Source organism: Muscardinus avellanarius (genome assembly GCF_963383645.1).
Source record: "Muscardinus avellanarius genome assembly, chromosome: 14".
NCBI classification, from domain to species: domain Eukaryota; kingdom Metazoa; phylum Chordata; class Mammalia; order Rodentia; family Gliridae; genus Muscardinus; species Muscardinus avellanarius.
The window spans coordinates 56,151,474-56,170,225 of NC_137800.1; the positions used below are offsets into that span (position 1 = coordinate 56,151,474).

Genomic DNA, 18,752 nt, shown 5'->3' on the forward strand with positions numbered 1-18,752 from the left:
GAGCCCGCGATCTCCCAGCCTGGTACTTCCTGATAGTTGTGACCACGGGCTGGGGCGTAGAGGATACTGGTTTCAGTCTTGCTCAGAGCCCTGTCCCGTCTAAGTCCAAAGGAAAAACTGGGGCGGTGGTTGAGAGGCCAGAGAACCCCACTTTGGAACTCTGCTCCTTGCTGCCTGTGTCTCTAACGCCTGGAAAGAGTAAATAACGGTTTCCTTTGAAATGACAGGCAATTAGAAATGGAAGGCTCTGACCACAATTACATAGCCACAACTGCCTGTCGTTTGACATCCTCTGTAATTTTGGCCAATGTATCACAGCTGCCTCTGTTCCCTTTGCTGGTATGAGTGGCTCCAGTGACAGCACATTCATAGTCAGAGGAAAAGAAGGCTGTGTTCTGAACCCTGCCCAAGGCTTTAACTTGAGCAAGGGCTGTATTTGGAGCCACTGCCTCTGCACTGCGGTGGGGAGTGTAATTTCACAGTTAAGTGCTGGGAATACTGACAGAGAACAAGAATGGAGTGAGTTGTAGGTCTATTCCGTGTTCCTGCTACAACAGGCTGCAACTGAGTCACTTTCAGGGAGCCTAGCTTGGTGAGGTGCTCTCATTAGTAAGGCTCTTCTGCACCGCAGGCAACACACTTTCCCTGCATCTTTTCCTCAGGATAAACATTCACTGATGGCTCAGTTAGGAGCAGTTGTGGCCGTGGCTTCCAGTTTCTTTTGTGCATCTCTCTTCTCAGCAGTGCACAAGATAGAAGAGGGACATATTGGAGTGTATTACAGGTAAGGCAGAGACACTGACGCTTACAACTTCCTATAAAGGGGCCCCTTTCCTGGTCATCATCTAGCAGATTGTGCTAAGTATATGTATTTGTTTGGGAGTATTGTTCGATTGTGTATGTGTGTCACTGGGGGTTGAACCCCAGGGGTGCTCTACCACTGTGCTGCACTCCCAACCCTTTTTATACTTTTATTTTGAGACAGGGTCTTGTTGAGTTGCCCAGGCTAGCCTTGAACTTGTTATTTCTGCCTCAGCCTTTCAAGAAATGGAATTACAGGTGTACACCACCAAGCTGGGAGTCTGGGGTTTTTGTTTTGTTTGTAGTACTGAGGATTTTATTGAATAGGATATTGTTTTTGGATTAAGCTTTTATGTTAGTGACCATGAGAAAAAGGGTGTGGGGTGTAAACTTAAATTCTAGATGATGCTGTTAATGGTGTTTGATAAGTGTGTTTATATATTTAAAGACAAAAAAAAAAAAACGAGCATTCCTTGCAGATCATCCCTGAAACATTGTTTTTCCTATATCACTCAGGGAGTCTTAGCTCTACACCACCAGAATACTTATACAAATGTCAGCTCAGTCCTAGTTTTACGGGACAACTTGAGTAGAGAGCCTTGGGAGACTTCTAAATGGAACATTTCAGGAAAAATGAAAGAATCTGCAGATTGATTTGTATGAATCAAGGCAAGCCTTATGATAGTGGCTCCTAAAATAAACGAGCCCATTATTACATTGTTTATCTTACTGCTTTTTTTTGTTTTGTTTTTTGGGCGGGTCTGGGGATGGAACCCAGGGGCATTTGACCTCTGAGCTACACCCCCTGCCCTATTTTTTATTCTTTATTTTGAAACCGGGTCTCACTGAGTTGCAGAGGGCCTCACTAAGTAGCTGAGGCTGTCCACAAACCGCGATCCTCCAATCTCATCCTCCCGAATGCTGGGATTACAAGTGTGCGCCACCACGCCCAGCTGTATTGTACTGCTTTTTCTAATCATCTTTGAATTCATAATATAAAGCAAAGAAGCATTATAAATCTTGATTTGGTTTCTTTTTTTTTTTTTTTGTAATGGTGATTAAACCCAGGAGGATTTTACCTTGAGATATACCCTCAGCCCTTTTAATTTTTTTATTTTGAAATAGGCTCTCACTAAGTTGCTGAGGCTGGCCTCAAATCTGAGATCCTCCTGTCTCAGCCTTCCAAGTACTAGGATTAGGTATGCACCACCACACCCAGGTTTGCTTTCCTAATTTCAGCAACTTCCGTGACCAAGGCTTTTGCTTTAAGTTCTTTTGAACCCTTCTTACATGTACCCTGTGATGCTTATTTATGGATTTCCAGTGGCAAGTTCTAAAGCTCTGCTGGAGAAGTTAGGGACATAGCTCAGTAATAGAGCTACCTTTAGCATGTTTAGCATGCAGGAGGCCCTGGGTTCAATCTCTAGCACCAAGGAAAAAAAAGTTATAAGTCTGATTGAATTTTCTTCTTTTTAATAACTTCTCCCTACCATCTATTTACATGTCCTCAAAAAAGGCCATTAATTTTATCATTTACGTGCAACTTTTAAGTTAACTCTTGCTACGGAAAAAATAATATCTAAATGACTTACAAAGTATACTTAAAATTATTCTTTTGGTCAGCGGTGTCACTGGGCTCCAACAATAGTTCGGTTAATTGGTAGCTGTATTACTGGATTTGACTGCCTTAATGGATTGCCACAAACAAAGCGGGTATGACAGAGTAAAACAGGCTTCCTCCCTTATTCTAAGTGTAGCCAGGGATTGTATGGTTCTTATATCACTCCACCTGAGTGCTTATTTTTCTTATTGTAGAAGCACAACGAGTGGTTTTATGTTTTACCATTAGGCTTCCTAGAAGTTTAGGCTGAGGCAAGAGGAAGAGAAGGATCTGTAGCCGTGTCTCTGGCACATGTCACTAGTTTACATGTGTATAGGGCTAATGAGAAACTTGGCCCACGTAACCTTTCTCTAATGATCCATGTTGCACTGAACCTGCTTTCTCTCCCTCCTCTGCAGAGGCGGCGCCCTGCTCACTTCCACCAGCGGCCCGGGCTTCCACCTCATGCTTCCTTTTATCACGTCGTATAAGTCTGTGCAGGTGCGCCTGGCTGGTGTGTGTGGTCGAAGGGCTGTTGAGATGGGCTTGTGGACAAGTATACAATTTGAAATTATTGAGCTATTGGATAAGTTCAGTGCTATTTCAGAAACTAATTAAAGAACACACACATACACGTACTCTGAGGCTCTGAAACTTTAATTACTGAAATAGCTGACTGTAGTCATCACTTTGCCTTGGACCATCTGCCCCAGTAGAAACTATTTCTTCAAGACAAAGCCAGAGAAGAATCTGTTCTGAATGTATAGAAGAAAAATCAAGTATGTGTGTCTGTTTTTAAATCACATATTGCTATGGTAGATGGAAATAAAACACGGTAGTTTTGCTGGTTCTTGTTTGAACTTCAGATACATGAACATAGATTTTCCCAGATTGGGGAGGGGGTTGTTGGATTGGGTGAGAGCTGATAACATCTAAAGTAGAAGTAAAATTGGTTGTGACAGATCTCAGCCTAAGTTAGACTAGACATCAATGATGTGTGTCCAATGAAAAAATCACAAGATTTCAAAGAATTACTTCTGTACTGACATGAGATATCTCATAGTCGTTTTTTACTGTGAGTTTCTGCCATTTACCTAAAATGCCTTATGCTTTCAGAGTGCATTCAGGAATATTATCTCAAGGCTCAGCATTAATCCCAAGAATGGGCTGAGCAAGTCTTATGCTCTGAGGCAGGCAGGTTAAATAAGGAATCTGCTATTTGGAAACTAACAAACGAGCCGAGTGCGGGGACACAGTATTTGAGAGACCGAGGCTGGAGGCTGAAGATTGCAGATTTAAGGCCAGTTTCAAAATAAAATAGGTTAGAGAGGTAGCTCAGAAGTAGAATGCCCTTGAGTTCAATCCCCAGTACCAAAAAAAAAAAAAAAAAAAAAAAAAAAGCTCTAGTAAATCAAAGAGGTAGAAGTAAAAAAAAATCTTAAAACTCCTAATCCAGAGTCTTTTTTAATAAACCATCATTACTCTGCATATTATTCACACATGGTTCTCATGCAGTGAAGATTCTTACTTTAGAATCACACCCTGTAAAGAGAGAGGATTAGGTGGCATATTCACGTTGAACAAAAGCAGAGTTCAACCTAAACAAATAGTCAAGGGCACTTGGGATTTCAAATAGTAAGTTACCTGTTTGTCACTGCCCACCTTAAATCATTTTATGTTTCCTCTGTTGCCAGACCACACTCCAGACAGATGAGGTGAAGAATGTACCATGTGGGACCAGGTAGGTATAAGACAAAAACTAAGCCCAGTAAGTAAAAAGAGAGGCTAGAGGACTACAGTAAGAGACAGTGACACAGTGTCATGGTGAATACCCATTCTTGGTACAGAATACCCAAGCTCCCTGACTTGACCGGGTATTGGAGTGCAGTAGAGAAGATTCCTCAAAGATTTGGGAAGGAGCTAAGAGTGGTGGCGAATGCTTGTAATCCTTGTATTTGGGAGGCTGAGACAGGAAGATCTTGGTTTTGTTGCCAGCCTCAGCTACTTAGTGAGGCCCTCCACAACTTAGTGAGACCCTGTTTCAAAATAAAAAATAAATAAAAAAAAATAGGGCTGGGGATACAGCCCAGAGGTATAATGAACCTGGGTTCAATCCCAGTATAAAAAAAGACATTGCTGGCCAGGCACAGTGCACATGCCTGTAATCCCAGCCCTTGGAGGCAGAGGCAAGGAGAATCACAGATTTCAGACCAGCCACTTGGAGGTAGAATGCCCCTGAGTTTAATCCCCAGTACCAAAAAAAGACATTTCTGATTCAAAAGATAGGAATTACTCTTATTTCCCAAAAATCTTGTTCCGTTGTGTAGGTATTTTTAGGAGGTGTGATTTCTCAGGAGATTGGGTTGTTGCTATGAACTCTGTATATCCTCCTACTTGGAAATGCCTTCTAACAACCCGCAAATGCTTCTACTCCTTTTTCTGCCAGTCATACATTTTATACCATCACCAAGAGATGGCACCACATTCCAGAGGCTAGCACTGACTTGTTTGTCTCCTTCCCAATAGTGGTGGTGTGATGATCTACTTTGACAGAATAGAGGTGGTGAATTTCCTGGTCCCAAATGCAGGTACATCTTCCAGTTCACCCTCCCCACTGGTTTAGTCTCCCCCACGTCTGTCTGTCTCGGCACTTTGTGAAGAGAGAACTGCTGTGTCTGGGGAAGTTTGGGGTCTTGCATTCTTCTTATTTTGAGCTTCCCGTTTCCCAGTGTATGATATAGTGAAGAACTATACCGCCGACTATGACAAGGCCCTCATCTTCAACAAGATCCACCACGAGCTGAACCAGTTCTGCAGTGTGCATACGCTTCAAGAAGTCTACATTGAGCTGTTCGGTAAGGAGTCCCCTTCTCTGGTCAAGCTGGGCTTTAGCAACCCACACCTCCCCACTGCCTGCTTCTGAGCCATATGTAGGATAGGATGACTAGTGGTCAGGAACGGGTCACCAGGGGGTCCCTAGAAGACATGGATGCCAATGGAAGGAGACCCATAGAGCAGTCAGACTGTGAGCACAGGAACAAGAATGAGAGAGTGTGCACTTCTGGCCAAACCAAAGGACTGGAGCGGGAATGTATGTTCACTGCCCCGAAATATCATTCTACAGTAAGGACAGTCACTTCTAGAAGAATCTTAGATGTTATCACCCAACATACTCATCTTAAAATAAGTATACTTAGTGGGCTGGGGATGTAGCTCAGTGGTAGAGCATACATGAGGACCTGGGTTCAACCCCCAGTACTACCAAAAAATAAAAATATAAAATTAAGGCTGAGACAGGAGGATTGCACAGGTTCGAAGCCAGCCTCAGCTACTTAGCGAGGCTCTCAGCAACTTAGTGAGACCCTGTTTCCAAATAAAATAGAAAATAGGTCTGGGGGTATAGCCCAGGGGTAGAAAGCCCCTGGGTTCCATCCTCAGTACCACAAAAAAAAAGTATATTGAAGCCCAAAATGAGAAAGTCCCAAGCTAGTTGGTAACAGAGCTGTACTCTCTCCTGGCTACCACTTCTGTGTTCTCTTCAGTATTCTTGGTTTACCACCCCACACCAAGTGAGGTGCCCAAGGGTGACTGACAAAAATGGTATGGTTCAGTTAGTTCTAGAAGAAAGATGAAGCTGGGCGTGGTGGCGCATGCTTATAATCCCAGCATTTGGGAGGCTGAGACCTGAGGATCGTGGTTCTCAGACAGCCTCAGCTACTTAGTGAGGCCCTTTGCAACTCAGTGAGACTGTGTTTCAAAAATAAAGAATAAAAAATAGAGCTTGGGGTGTAGCTCAGAGGTAGAATGCCCCTGGGTTCCATCCCCAGTACCTTAAAAAAAAAAAAAAAAAAGAATCCATGTACTTTTTATCCTTCTTCACCTGGTCAAAGGAAACAGCCTGACTTTAGCAGCAAAGAAAACATTTCAGTAATTGCTGCAACTCCTTTATGTTTAACTTTCTTCTAGGAATTTTCAAGTAGCCAGTGCTAAAAGTAAGTGAATTTTTTTGAATGATGACTTCTAGGAGTCCTCACAAAAAGACCCCTGAACAAGATTTTTTGTTTTTGTTTTTGCATTACTAAGGATGGAACACTACACAAGTACTCTTCCCTGGACTACACTCCTAAATATTTTTATTATAAGTAGACAAAAGTAAGCCCGGCGTCGTGGCGCACACTTGTAGTCCCCACGCATGGGAGGCTGAGACAGGAGGATCGCACAGGTTCAAAGCCAGCCTCAGCTACTTAGTGAGGCTCTCAGCAACTTAGTGAGACCCTGTTTCCAAATAAAGTATAAAATAGGTCTGGGAGTATAGCTCTGAGGTAGAAAAGCCCCTGGGTTCCACCCCCAGTACCACAAAAAAAAAAAGAAGAAGAAGAAGTAGGAATCACTGACATTGTCTATAATCATAACTAAGCAAATAGCTTTTTATACTGTTCATGATTTAGGGAATCATCAGAATCGCTTTTTTAATTTTCTACACTTAGAAAAATGTTTCTAAATTTATGATATAGGGCTTCCCCCTCCCCCACTGGGAGCTGAACCCAGGGGGATTCTACCTCCTCCAAGCTATACCCCCAGTCTTATTTTTTATTCTTTATTTGGAAACAGGGTCTAAGTTGCAGAGTCCTCACTAAGCTGAGGCTGGCCTCAAACTTTCAATCCTCCTATCTCAACCTCCCAAGTACTGGGATTACAAGCATATGCCACCACGCCCGGCTTATTTTTAATTTTGAAATGGGGTCTTGCTGAGTTGCTAAGGCTGATCTCCAACCTCTGATCCTCCTTTCTCAGCTTTGCAAATACTGGGATGATAGGCGTATGCCATCACACCCAGCTTTTATAGGACTTTTGGATTCATTGTGCCTTCAAGAAAAAAAATTGGTAACTTTGCTGTTGAGTTTTACTTCAAGGTAATAAAATTTTATGAAATATTAATTTTATTTCTAGTCATTATTTTAAGATAGAGCCATTAAATGAATATTTCAAAGCATTTGAAACAACAAAAGACAAAGGATCTCTAATGTCCCTGAAGAGAAAATTAAACTACTAAATCGTCTTACATTCAAACACTTGTTAATGTCTTACAAATAAACTTGGTAGCTTAGCAAAGTGTGGCTTTTGTACAAAGGAGATGGAAAAATGTATTTGCTTTGATGCTTTTTTTCTTTGTAAATTTCAGTCTAGCCAGCAAGCACAGTTTTGCTTAGAATCTGTGTATATCCATAAAGGAGAAACTCATGTCTCTAATCATGCTCCTTGAACTCTGAAGGTTTTTTACATTTCCCCCACCTCACACTCTCACAGCCTCAGCTTAACATGACTCGGCATAATTTTCATCACTTCTTACTCTGCTGCATCCTCTTTGTTCATTTTATAAAAATATTTTCTAATACTTCAGAAAGTTCAGAAGTTTACAAGCCGGGCATGGTGATGCACGCTTGTAATCCCAGTACTTGAGAGGCTGAGAGGAGGATCGCAGGTTCACGGCCAGCCTCAGATGCTTAGTGAGGCCCTCTGCAACTTAGGGAGACTCTTCTTCAAAATAAAGAGTTAAAAATAAGGCTGGGGTGTAGCTCAGGTAGAAAGCAAAGAGCACATCAAAGACACAGGTTAACCAGGTGTGGTGGCATGCACTGTAATCATACTTGGGAGGCTGAGACTGGAGGATCACAGGCTCAAGGAAGCCTCAGCAACTTAGTGATGCTCTCAACAACCTAGTGAGACCCTGTTTTCAAATAAGAAATAAAATCAGACTGAGGATGTAGCATGGAAGTAGAATGCCTCTGGGTTCACTTCCCAGTACCACAAAAAAAAAAAGTTATGGCTTGTTTCCAGAACTGTACATTTTACTTTTCCCCTTGTGTTGTTTAATAGTCATATGTGTGTGTGTTCCTAGGGATTAAACTCAGGAGCATTCTACCTGAGCTGTACCCTCAGCCTTATTTTTTTACTTTGAAACAGGGTGTCATTAGGTTACAGATGTGGCCATGAACCTGCAATCCTCCTGTCTCAGCCTCCCAAGTACAAGTGTGTACCACCATGCCATTGGGGCTGTCCCTGATATCTTTGTCTGTTTGTCTTTTAGAAATTTGTAAATAGCCGGGTGTGGTGGCACACACTTGTAATCCCAGTACTTGGGAGGCTGAGACAAGAGGATCACACAAATTCAAAGCCAGCCTCAGCTACTTAGTGAGGCTCTCAGAAACTTAGACCCTGTTTCTGGGAGTATAGCCTGGAGGTAGGAACTCCTAGGTTCCATCCCCAGTATCACCCCCCAAAAAATTGTAAGTTACTAGATTTCATTGCTCATACCTTTTTAGAAGACCTAACATAGCTATTCTGCCTTCCTTTATGAAAACTGATCCTGCCTTCTCCTATGCTCCTTTTTTTTTTTTTAATTGGTGCACTGTATTCATACATCATAGTGGGATACATACTTTTGTAGACATACATGCACACCTTGCCCACTCAGTCCCCACCCGATCCCCACCCCATTCTCTCCCTATCCCTCCCTCCCATGCTTGGCTTAGTGATTGACATCTAATATTATAGCAATTTATCAAAAATTAAAAATGATAATCTCACATAACAGTTTCATTTGTCTGATACCAAGCTTTTGATGACTTAAAGATAACATTTCAATATTTCTTTTTGCTTTCTTTCTTACCAGAGAATCTATTTTTTCTATTTTTTAGGTGAAACTATCATATATTTATATATTTATTTTTCAGAAAAAAAAATCTATCCTAATATGGAATATGGACTCTAGGTACCCACAACGATCTTGAAAAAGAACAAAGCTAGAAGATAGATATTTTCTGATTTCAAACCATATAAAGCTACAATAATTGAAATGGTGTAGTACTATTCTAAAGGCAGATATATAAACCATTGGAGTTAAATAAAAGCCTAGAGCTAAATTCTTCCCTATATTGTCAAGTTATTTTTGACAAGGTTTCCATGAACATTTGGTGGGGGAAATAATAATCTTTTAACTAAATATTGTTGAAACATAATAATTACATGGAAAAGAATAAAATTGGACCCTTACTTAACACATATACAAATATTAACTCAAAATACATAAAAGACCTAAATATAAATCTTAAGACTATAAACTTTTAGAAGAAAATCTGGGTCATAAAACCTCACAACATTGAAATTGGCAGTGATTTCTTGGTTATGATTTCAATGGCACAGGCAACAGAAGAGTATACAAACTCCCTAAAAAATAAAAAACATATTGTATATCCAAAGACAATGTAAACTGAGTTAACAGTTACTAATAGAATGGGATAAAATATTTCCAAATACTATATCTGAAGGTATATTAATATTCCAACTAGAAATCCTAAAAATTAACAACAATAAAAGCAAACAATACCCTTTACAGATAGGTAAAAGACTAACATAAATAATGAATCTCCACAGATAACCAATCTTAGTTGTCTGTTGGATGGAAAATCTTGTTTCTCTAGTTCTGATGTGTGTTACCTATTTCTTCTTTGTAGTTAATCTCTTTGAGTATTTTCTCTAGTGCTGGTTTTGAAGACATAAATTCCTTCAGTTTCTGTTTGTCATGTAAGCTTCTTATTTCTCCATCTAATTTGATAGAAAGTTTTGCTGGGTAGGAAATTTTTGGCTGGAAGTTGTTTTCTTTCAAAATTGGGAATATGTTACTCCAAGCCCTTCTGGCTCTCATAACTTGGTTTGGGAAGTCTGGAGTGATTCTAATTGGTTTGCCTCTGAATGTCACTTGGCCCTTTGCTTTTGTTGCCTTTAAGATTCTCTGCTTGGCTTCCACATTGGTCATTTTGACAATTATGTGGCGTGGGGATCCTCTTTTCCGATCCTGTCTAAAGGGAGTTCTATAAGTTTCCTGGACCTGCGTATCGACCTCTTGCTCTATGTCTGGAAAATTTTCTGCTATTACTTCCTTGAAGAGATTGTTGATCCCTTTGGTTTCACTTTCTTTTCCCTCCTCTATTCCAATTATTCTTAGGTTAGCTCTCTTAAAATGGGCCCATATTTCTTCAATGTCAGATTCCTGCTGTCGGATATTTTTTTCTAGATTAGAAACTATGCGTTCATTTTTGGAATGATCATCTTCTAAGAGCGAGATTCTGTTCTCCATGTGGTCTAATCGGTTGTTTGTGCTTTGAATTGAGGCCTTTACTTCATTAATTGCATCCTTTATCTCTTTTTGGCTCTCTCTGAGTTCTTTTCGAAGCACCTCTATTATTTCTACAGTTATTTTCCTGATTTGATCTTCTAGAAATCTCTGATTTTCTGTTTTACCGGGTTCTGATGTTGTGGGGTTGTGAGCATTCATTGCTCCAGTATTATTCCTCTTTCCCATGATTTCGGAAGTTTGTGCCTTCTCTGGGTTCTTCCCTTGGGTCACTATGACTTCACTTAAGGTGCTCTGGATCTCGAGTCAGTAGTATCTCAGACCCCACTACTCCTTTACTGGGTTTTATCACTGAGTCTCCGACCCAGAGAGTCGATAGAGGCTGCTTTAGACTGTGGGGGGTGCCAGGTTGCACATTCTCCTATGGTGTGATATCACTGCCACCGCCCCTCTCCCACTGGGTCAAGTCCCAGTGAGTACAGTACTGGGATTTCTCCGCTGTGGCCCACAATTTGACTCACTGTTCTTGAGTACGCAGATGTAGCTGTACTGAATTCGGTGAATTCGGTGCTGTTGCCGCCGGTGGCAATATGGCGCCGCTGCTACGTCCTCGGCTATGGGACTGGCGTTTTTTTTTTTCTTGGATTTGATTTCCACTCTGAATCCCTGCAGCGTGTGCTGAGCTCAGCCACTGGGAGCTTTAGATGCCCTCTGCGCCGAGAAATCCCGCCTGGCTGTTCCGCAGCGGCTCCCCTTGGCTTGCTGTGGCCGTCCCGTGAATTCGCCGGTGCCGCCAGCAGTAATGGCGCTGCTGCCGCGTCCTCGGGCATGAAGCCGCGTCCTCGGGCGTGAGGATCTCCTCTGTGGCTCTGTTCTCAATCCGCTTTCTCTCTGGAGCCTGGTGATTTTTTTTGTTTCTCTGGTGATGTTGTTTTCTGGCTTTGAAAGGCGCTGATTTTGTGGTAATGGAGATTTGTTGTTAGCGGGGCTCTTAAGCCCCGCTTTTCTCGGTCGCCATCTTCCCGGAAGTCCTCTCCTATGCTGCTTTTATTTATGGGAAGACTGCTGCCTGACTTCAGGACTATGCTACAACTGTTACCCTTTTTGTTTTTCTAAGCTCAGTTCTCCTGTAGAGCATGGTTGATAATTTCAACAACAAAGCTGATTTTATGCCAAAGCCACAGAAGAAAGGATACTCTTACATAAATTTCATTTATGTCAGGGCTGCTTAGGCATGCTGCTCCAAAAACCTTGCAAGGCATCCTGAGGTTTCTGGGCTTTGTTAATTATGCTGCTTTGGGAAGACATTGTACCTGTGAAGGGGTGTTCTTGAGCTAGTGTTCATGCTGGTACTTTACCTTCACCTTGCCCTCCCTGGTCTAGAGGGTATAACAATAACTCCTTTTTCTGTGTCTCTCTTGATTCCAGATCAGATTGATGAAAATCTCAAACTGGCTTTGCAACAAGACCTAACCTCCATGGCCCCTGGGCTTGTCATCCAAGTAAGCGTGGCCACAGTGGGAGAGCCCCCACTCCGACACTGCGTTCTTTCTCCCAAGAGATATCTTTTTTTTTTTGCAGATTTAAAGAAGTTTATTAGAAAGATAGAAATACAGAAAATAGAAATACAGCTCCATGCCAGACTGGCATGGAGGGGTGACTCTAGATGAATACACCCAAGAGATATCTTCTTTATGCAGGAAGATCAAGGGTCTGTGGGAGCCTAGTCCTTTACCACCCTCACTTTCCCATCAGTTGCTCTTTGTATCCTTCTCTAGGCTGTGCGGGTGACAAAGCCCAATATACCTGAGGCCATTCGCAGAAACTATGAATTGATGTGAGTATGCCCTGTGCCTGAGCCGACCACCCTGCTCTCCTACTCCCAGCTCATCCCATCCCAGAGTTAGCCAGGCCTGTGCCAGGATTTGTGGTCATTCTTTGTCTTGAGCCTTTACTGCAGCCTGTTGCATGGTGAGATTGCACAGGCATGTCAGTGCCCTCACCAGAGCTCCTTAACTGACTCCGTCACACGAGGTTCCCTGAGATGCTTTGTAAATTGCCAGGGGCCTTATTTGTGTTCAGTGGCTCATACCAGAGGTGGAGAGAGGGGGTGGTGAATGACAGTCAGGTGTATTTTGCTCAAGTGTACTATGCTTTTGTTTTATTTTGAGAAGGAGCTTTGCTATGTTGCTCAGGCTGGCTTTGAACTCCTGGGCTCAAGCAATCCTTTTGCCTCAGGTTGTCAATTAGCTGGAGCTACAGGTATACATCACCATGCCCAGCTCTTACCTTATGTTTTTACATTCCACAAAGTAGTTAATCTTGGAGGAAAAAGAACCATTTTGCTGCCTGCAACAAATGAGTTTTGGGTGTTTTTTTTTTGTTGTTTTTCTTTTTTGACCACTAAATAGCCTTCTAGGAGAGAGCACAGTGTGCCTCTCCTCGGTAGAAGAGTTTCACTTCTTCAGGAGACAGTGAACTTCCCCAGGAGTTTTCCATTTGATACTCAAAGCTGCATGCTTTTTTCCCCTTCAGGGAAAGTGAGAAGACAAAGCTTCTTATTGCAGCCCAGAAACAGAAGGTGGTGGAGAAGGAGGCAGAGACAGAGCGGAAGAAGGCCCTCATTGGTGTGGATGTGGTTCTGTGATCCCCTTTCAGGGCAGAAGGGCTGGAGGTGGGATAGGAAGATGCGAGAAAGGCATGGTTAGACCACATAGTCTTTCAAAACATTTCCACCACATTTCCTCAGAAGCAGAGTTGAAATTGTCAGATCATGGCCAAGGGTAATAACTTTTGAGTTTCCACCTACTTCTTAAACGAAAGGAGCCATTCCTATTCATTCTTAATTTATGATAACAGAGGCTCACACTGGCTACCACTTACTGTGTGAAGGAACCCCCAAAGCCACCATGTGAAATAGGTACTGTCATTGACCTCATTTATTGAACTGAAGCAGAAGGGGGTTAAATGACATGTCCAAAATCATGTCACAAGTGAGTGGTGGGACTGGGGTTCAAGTCAAGAGGCTCTGACTCTAGACTGTGTTTCTAATCGCTACACTATATTGTTGACAACCAGCCTGACTACTTCCTACATGAAGACCCAGGTAGAAACCTCACCCTTTGGGAAAAGCACCCTTGTGGCTTAAGAGAGAAGTTAGTGCTTGGTTCTCACCTTCCATAGAGAAACAGCTCTCCTCTGTGGGGCCAGGGTCGCCTCAGATACTGTCTGCTGATGGTGTGCTGCTGCCCCCACTTGTATGTTCCATCTCTTCCCATGCCATGTGCCGGCACAGAGCCCTCAGGGACAGGGCTCTCCCTCCTGGCATACCCATTTCCTGCATCAGGGCACTCAGAGCAGGGGAGAGGTGAAATGAGCTTTGAAGTTATCAGTGCTCTCAGTCTTTTCTCAACTTTCTTTATACAGAAGCAGAAAAGGTAGCTCAAGTTGCAGAAATCACCTATGGGCAGAAGGTGATGGAGAAGGAGACTGAGAAGAAGATTTCAGAGATTGAAGGTGAGCAGAAGTGACACTGATGGGTGAGTTTTTCTCTGACCCACTCTTGAAAGCAGGTAAGAGAGAAGAGTCCTTTGCTTTGCTTTGCTTTTTTTTTTTTTTTTTTTTTTTTTTTTGCATGTCTGGGGATGAAACCCAGGGGCATTCAACCTCCAAGCTACATACCCCTGCCCTATTTTTTATTCTTTATTTTGAAACAGCATCTCACTAAGTTGTGGAGAACCTCACCTCAAAATAAAACATAAAAAGTAGGGGCTGGAGGGTATAGCTCGGAGAGAGAATGCCCAGTACTGCAAAAAACATTTTTTAATTAAACGTGTATTTATGGCTAGAGGTGTAGCTCAGTTGCCCCTGGATTCAATCCTCGGTACCCAAAAAGTGAGTCAGTACCATCATTTTGGTCTGAAAATCTGCTCTCAAGATCCAAGAAGATATTAAGCTAGCTTTTTTTCTTCTTCTTTTTTGCGGGTCTGGGGATGGAACCCAGTGGCATTCGACCTCCGAGCTACACCCCCTGCCCTATTTTTTATTCTTTAATTTGAAACAGGGTCTCACTAAGTTGCAAGGGCCTCACTAAGTAGCTGAGGCTGTCCATGAACCATGATCTTCTGGTCTTAGCCTTCTGAATGCTGAGATTACAAGTGTGCGCCACCATGCCCATTTTGTTTTATTTTTTTAATCTTACAGGGGGTTTTTTGTATTTTTGTTTTGTTTTTATTTTTTATTGGTGGTACTGGGGACCCTGGAAGCTCTTCTACCTCCAGGCTACACTCCCAGACCTATTTTATACTTTTTTTATTTTTGGAAACAGGGTCTCTTAAGCCAGCGCGGCTGGCTTCGAACCTGTGCGATCCTCCTGTTTCCGCCTCCCAAGCGCAGGGATTACAAGCGTGCATCACCACACCCGGCTTCCATGCCAAGTTTATTAAGCTAGCTTTGAAGAAGACATTTTTTCAAGCCAGGCACAGTGATACATGCCTGTAATCCTAGTACTTGAGAGGATCACAGTTCTAGGCTAGCCTCAGCAATATCACAAGATCCTGATCAAAATAAAAAGGGCTGGGATTGTAGTTCAGTGGTAGAATGCACCTGGGTTCAGTCCCTAGTACCACAGAAAAAAGGGGGGCGGGGAGAAGAAATAATTTGTTTTAGTACCAACAATACTGGAGCTAAAGAGAAGTGTGTTCTTTGCTGGCTTTTCAGATACCATTCACTTCTAGTTCCTCTTCCTAAGCTCTCACTTTCTTCCCAACAACCGCCTTTTACTTTGTGTGGTGCCTTCTGCCAAACAAATTTCAGTTCAAAAATAGATTCTCAGGGCAGTGTGAGGCCATAAGGTATTATATCCACCTATGCTCATTATGTGGCCTGTTGGGCTCTGCAGGGACCACTTTGGAGCCAAGGTGGATTCCATAGATCTGTGGCTCCTCATTCAGGAGCCCTTAGGTAAATAACACTTTGTGTTGGTGGGGAACTAGGGATTGAACTTAGGGGCTCTCTACCACTGAGCACACTCCGAGTCCTTTTTCTTCTTTTTTTTTTAATTTTTATTTATTTATTTATTTATTTTGTGGTACTAGGAATTGAACCCAGGGGGATTCTACCTCCAAGCTATACCCCCAGCTTTTTATTTTATAATTTTGTTTTGAAACAGGGTCTCACTCGCCTGCTGACTCTGGGTATGTTGTTGAGGTTGGTCTTGAACCTTCATTCCTTCTGTTTCAGCCTCCCAACTACTGGGATTACAGGCATGCACCACTCTGCCCAGCCAGTGTTTTTATTTCTATAAGTACATACCATTCAGTGCTAAATGAGTTGTCCCATGGCAGCCAGAACTGTGGCCAGCCTGCAGGCTTCTCCCGAGTCATGCTGAGTGCATGCAGTGAGACCCCCACAGACCAACCTCTCTCCAGGTGACTTACTACAGGTGTTACAGGAGGCTGGCTTCATTCCCAAGGAAAGGGAGTATGTATTCAAAACTTTCCCATTAGCTTGTAGAAAGCTAATCTCCGAGCTGAGTAGGAAGGTATATTGCTTGCACGATAGAATTAAATAGGTCTGAATCCAAACATGTTGGTCTTGACTACTGCACGTAATTCTCTTAGAATTTGTGCCAGCTTAATCACTATAATTAGAAACTTTAAACTGATGGAAATAAAAGGAAATGAAGTTGAGGAGGGACTAAACTCTTTTCTTTATAGTGTTCATTTTTAGGATGAATATTCCATTGGCCAGATTCAGAGCCTTCTTTGAGCTTCCCTTGCTTTTCTGCATAGCACAAAAGGGATGCAGTGCAACGCAGAGCTGAGCTCTGGAACTGGAGCCTAAGGCAGGGCCACCACTTTGCTCCACAGATGCGGCACTCTAGAGGAAGGAGACAGTAGAAACAGGAAGTGTCTCTGGGTAGCCATGCTTTTCTAGATAAATGCAAAATGTATTATTTGCCCACAGCAACAGACTTCCTCATAACTAGTCCCCATCCAGTGAAGATGCTTTCAAAGCACTTTTTTTATCTTTGGTTGATCTTAACAGCACCAAAGTGTATAGTATAACAAGAAAAAAAATGCCTCCTTCATAGCTTAATAGATGAAGAAATCAAAGCAAGCCACGCCTGGTGACCCACACTTGAAATCCCAGTACTTAGGAGGCTGAGATAGGAGAATTGTAGGTTCAAGGCCAGCCTTAATGAGGCCCTCAGCATAATTGCAAGACCCTGTTTGGGGAAAAAAATTAGAAGGTCTGAGGGTATAGCTCAGAAGTAGAATGCCCCTGGATTCAATCCCCACTACCATCTAAAGAAAGCAAAAGGAAACCAAAGCACAGAGAAGAAAAGCAGTCTCTCCAAGGTCACAGAGGCAATGAGGGGAACATTACTAGGACCAGAACATGAGCTTTTCATTTTATTTTGTTTTCCAATACTAGAGATCAAACCAGAGGCTTGCACATGCTAGTCAAGTGCTCACCGCCATCCCCCAGAACATAGTGTTCTGATTGCCTCTGCCGCCCTGCAAAGCCTGTGGGGTTTGTACTTCATCCAGCTCCTTGCGCTCTTCCCTTCAGATGCTGCATTTCTGGCCCGGGAAAAGGCCAAGGCTGACGCTGAGTGCTACACTGCTTTGAAAATAGCTGAAGCAAATAAGGTAAAGGCCCCGCACAGCCTGATGAAGATGTGTCCTCGGGTTGGGGTTTGCACTGCTTGAGAGTTCCCAGAGTTGAATGACCATCACACCCAGAACCCCCCTTGGCCAAACTGACTCCTATGCTGCATGGGTCAGGTACTTCCCTTTTAGAGGAGACCTTGGCAGAAATTTAATTTTTGTGTACATATGGAACCTTCTAAGACTCATGCCACTCTATCTTGAAGAGCTAAGATGACTTCCTCTTAGAGAAAGTTTCCCCTGCTTCTAGCAGGGAGGCTGTAAAAGTAGAAGGGGACATATTTCTTTGTATATAAAAGCTGAAGGGAAGCCGGGCATGGTGGCGCACGCTTGTAATCCACGCGCTTGGGAAGCTGAGACAGGAGGATCGCGCAGGTTCGAAGCCAGCCTCAAGTACTTAGTGAGGCTCTCAGCAACTTAGTGAGACCCTGTTTCCAAATAAAATATAAAATAGGTCTGGGAGTGTAGCCCAGAGGTAGAAAGCCTCTGGGTTCCACCCCCAGTACCACCAAAAAAAAAAAACTGAAGGGTTGCCCTCCAAAATTTTCTCTAATCCAAGCCCACCCAAATCTTCTTCACTCTGCTTACAGCTGAAGCTGACTCCAGAATATCTGCAGCTGATGAAGTATAAAGCCATTGCTTCCAACAGCAAGATTTACTTCGGCAAAGACATCCCTAATATGTTTATGGAGTCCGCAGGCGGTCTGGGCAGGCAGTTTGAGGGGCTAGCGGACAAGCTGAGCTTCAGCCTAGAAGACGAACCTTCGGAGGCCACCACTCAGGAGAACTGAAAAAAAAAGTATACAACTTCAGATGACACTTAAAGAGATCTTTATTTTTTAAGATGAAACAAGAATGCTCCTCCCCACACACTACCTTCTTTGACTCTTCAGTCTGTGACTGGTGAAAAAGAAGAAATGGACTTAATCCATGCCTCTTCCTGGGAAGGGAGGGCAGGGGTTGATGATTGGGGGTTTTATTCAGGTAAGTAGGTTATATGACATCTGATAAATGTGCAAGGGTTAGACCTCTGATCTGTAAGCCCCAGTTTTGTCCCTTTGAAGCTGGCTCAATTAGGGACGCATCACTAAGAAGCAAGAGAGACGTAGGTTGTTGCCTCCAGGTGATTTGATTTCCCTTCTTCGGGAAAATAAAGTCCACTGTCCCCACACACCCGTCAGACCGAAGCTGACCCATGGGTGAGGCTTGCGACCGAACAAATGTGTTCACACCTTTTCAAACAGAACTGTGGAGAGGCAGCTGCAGGGAACGTCAGGCTTCCTGGCATTTTTGTCAGGAAAATGGGGTGTTTTAGAGACAAGCTTCTTTGAGCCCTCCTAAGGAAGAACTGGTGCTAGGTTTTGCAGATTTTCTATACACTACACTCCTTGCCTGAGGGCTCAAAGAGTAGTGGCTTCTGACTCCATTTCCAGAGTCAGGGCTGGTTGCCACCACAGTTGTTTTTGTTTTTGTTTTTTTGAAACTTTTTACTTGATTGTGAATCCATTTTTCTTCTCAAATAATCTCTCTGTTGGTTCCACTG

At 42.9% G+C, this 18,752-nt stretch overlaps 1 protein-coding gene across 1 annotated transcript; it reads left to right on the top strand.

The window, feature by feature from the left end:
• Nucleotides 1-677: 677 nt before the first annotated feature.
• On the top strand, nucleotides 678-18,000 carry ERLIN2 (ER lipid raft associated 2; the record flags this gene model as incomplete). Its single annotated transcript, XM_080710458.1, has 11 exons — nucleotides 678-784; nucleotides 2,821-2,902; nucleotides 4,096-4,142; nucleotides 4,928-4,989; nucleotides 5,131-5,256; nucleotides 11,964-12,037; nucleotides 12,314-12,372; nucleotides 13,071-13,162; nucleotides 13,962-14,051; nucleotides 17,112-17,191; nucleotides 17,800-18,000. 11 exons carry the CDS (start codon nucleotides 678-680, stop codon nucleotides 17,998-18,000), a joined length of 1,020 nt encoding a protein of 339 aa, XP_080566584.1.
• Nucleotides 18,001-18,752: the final 752 nt, after the last annotated feature.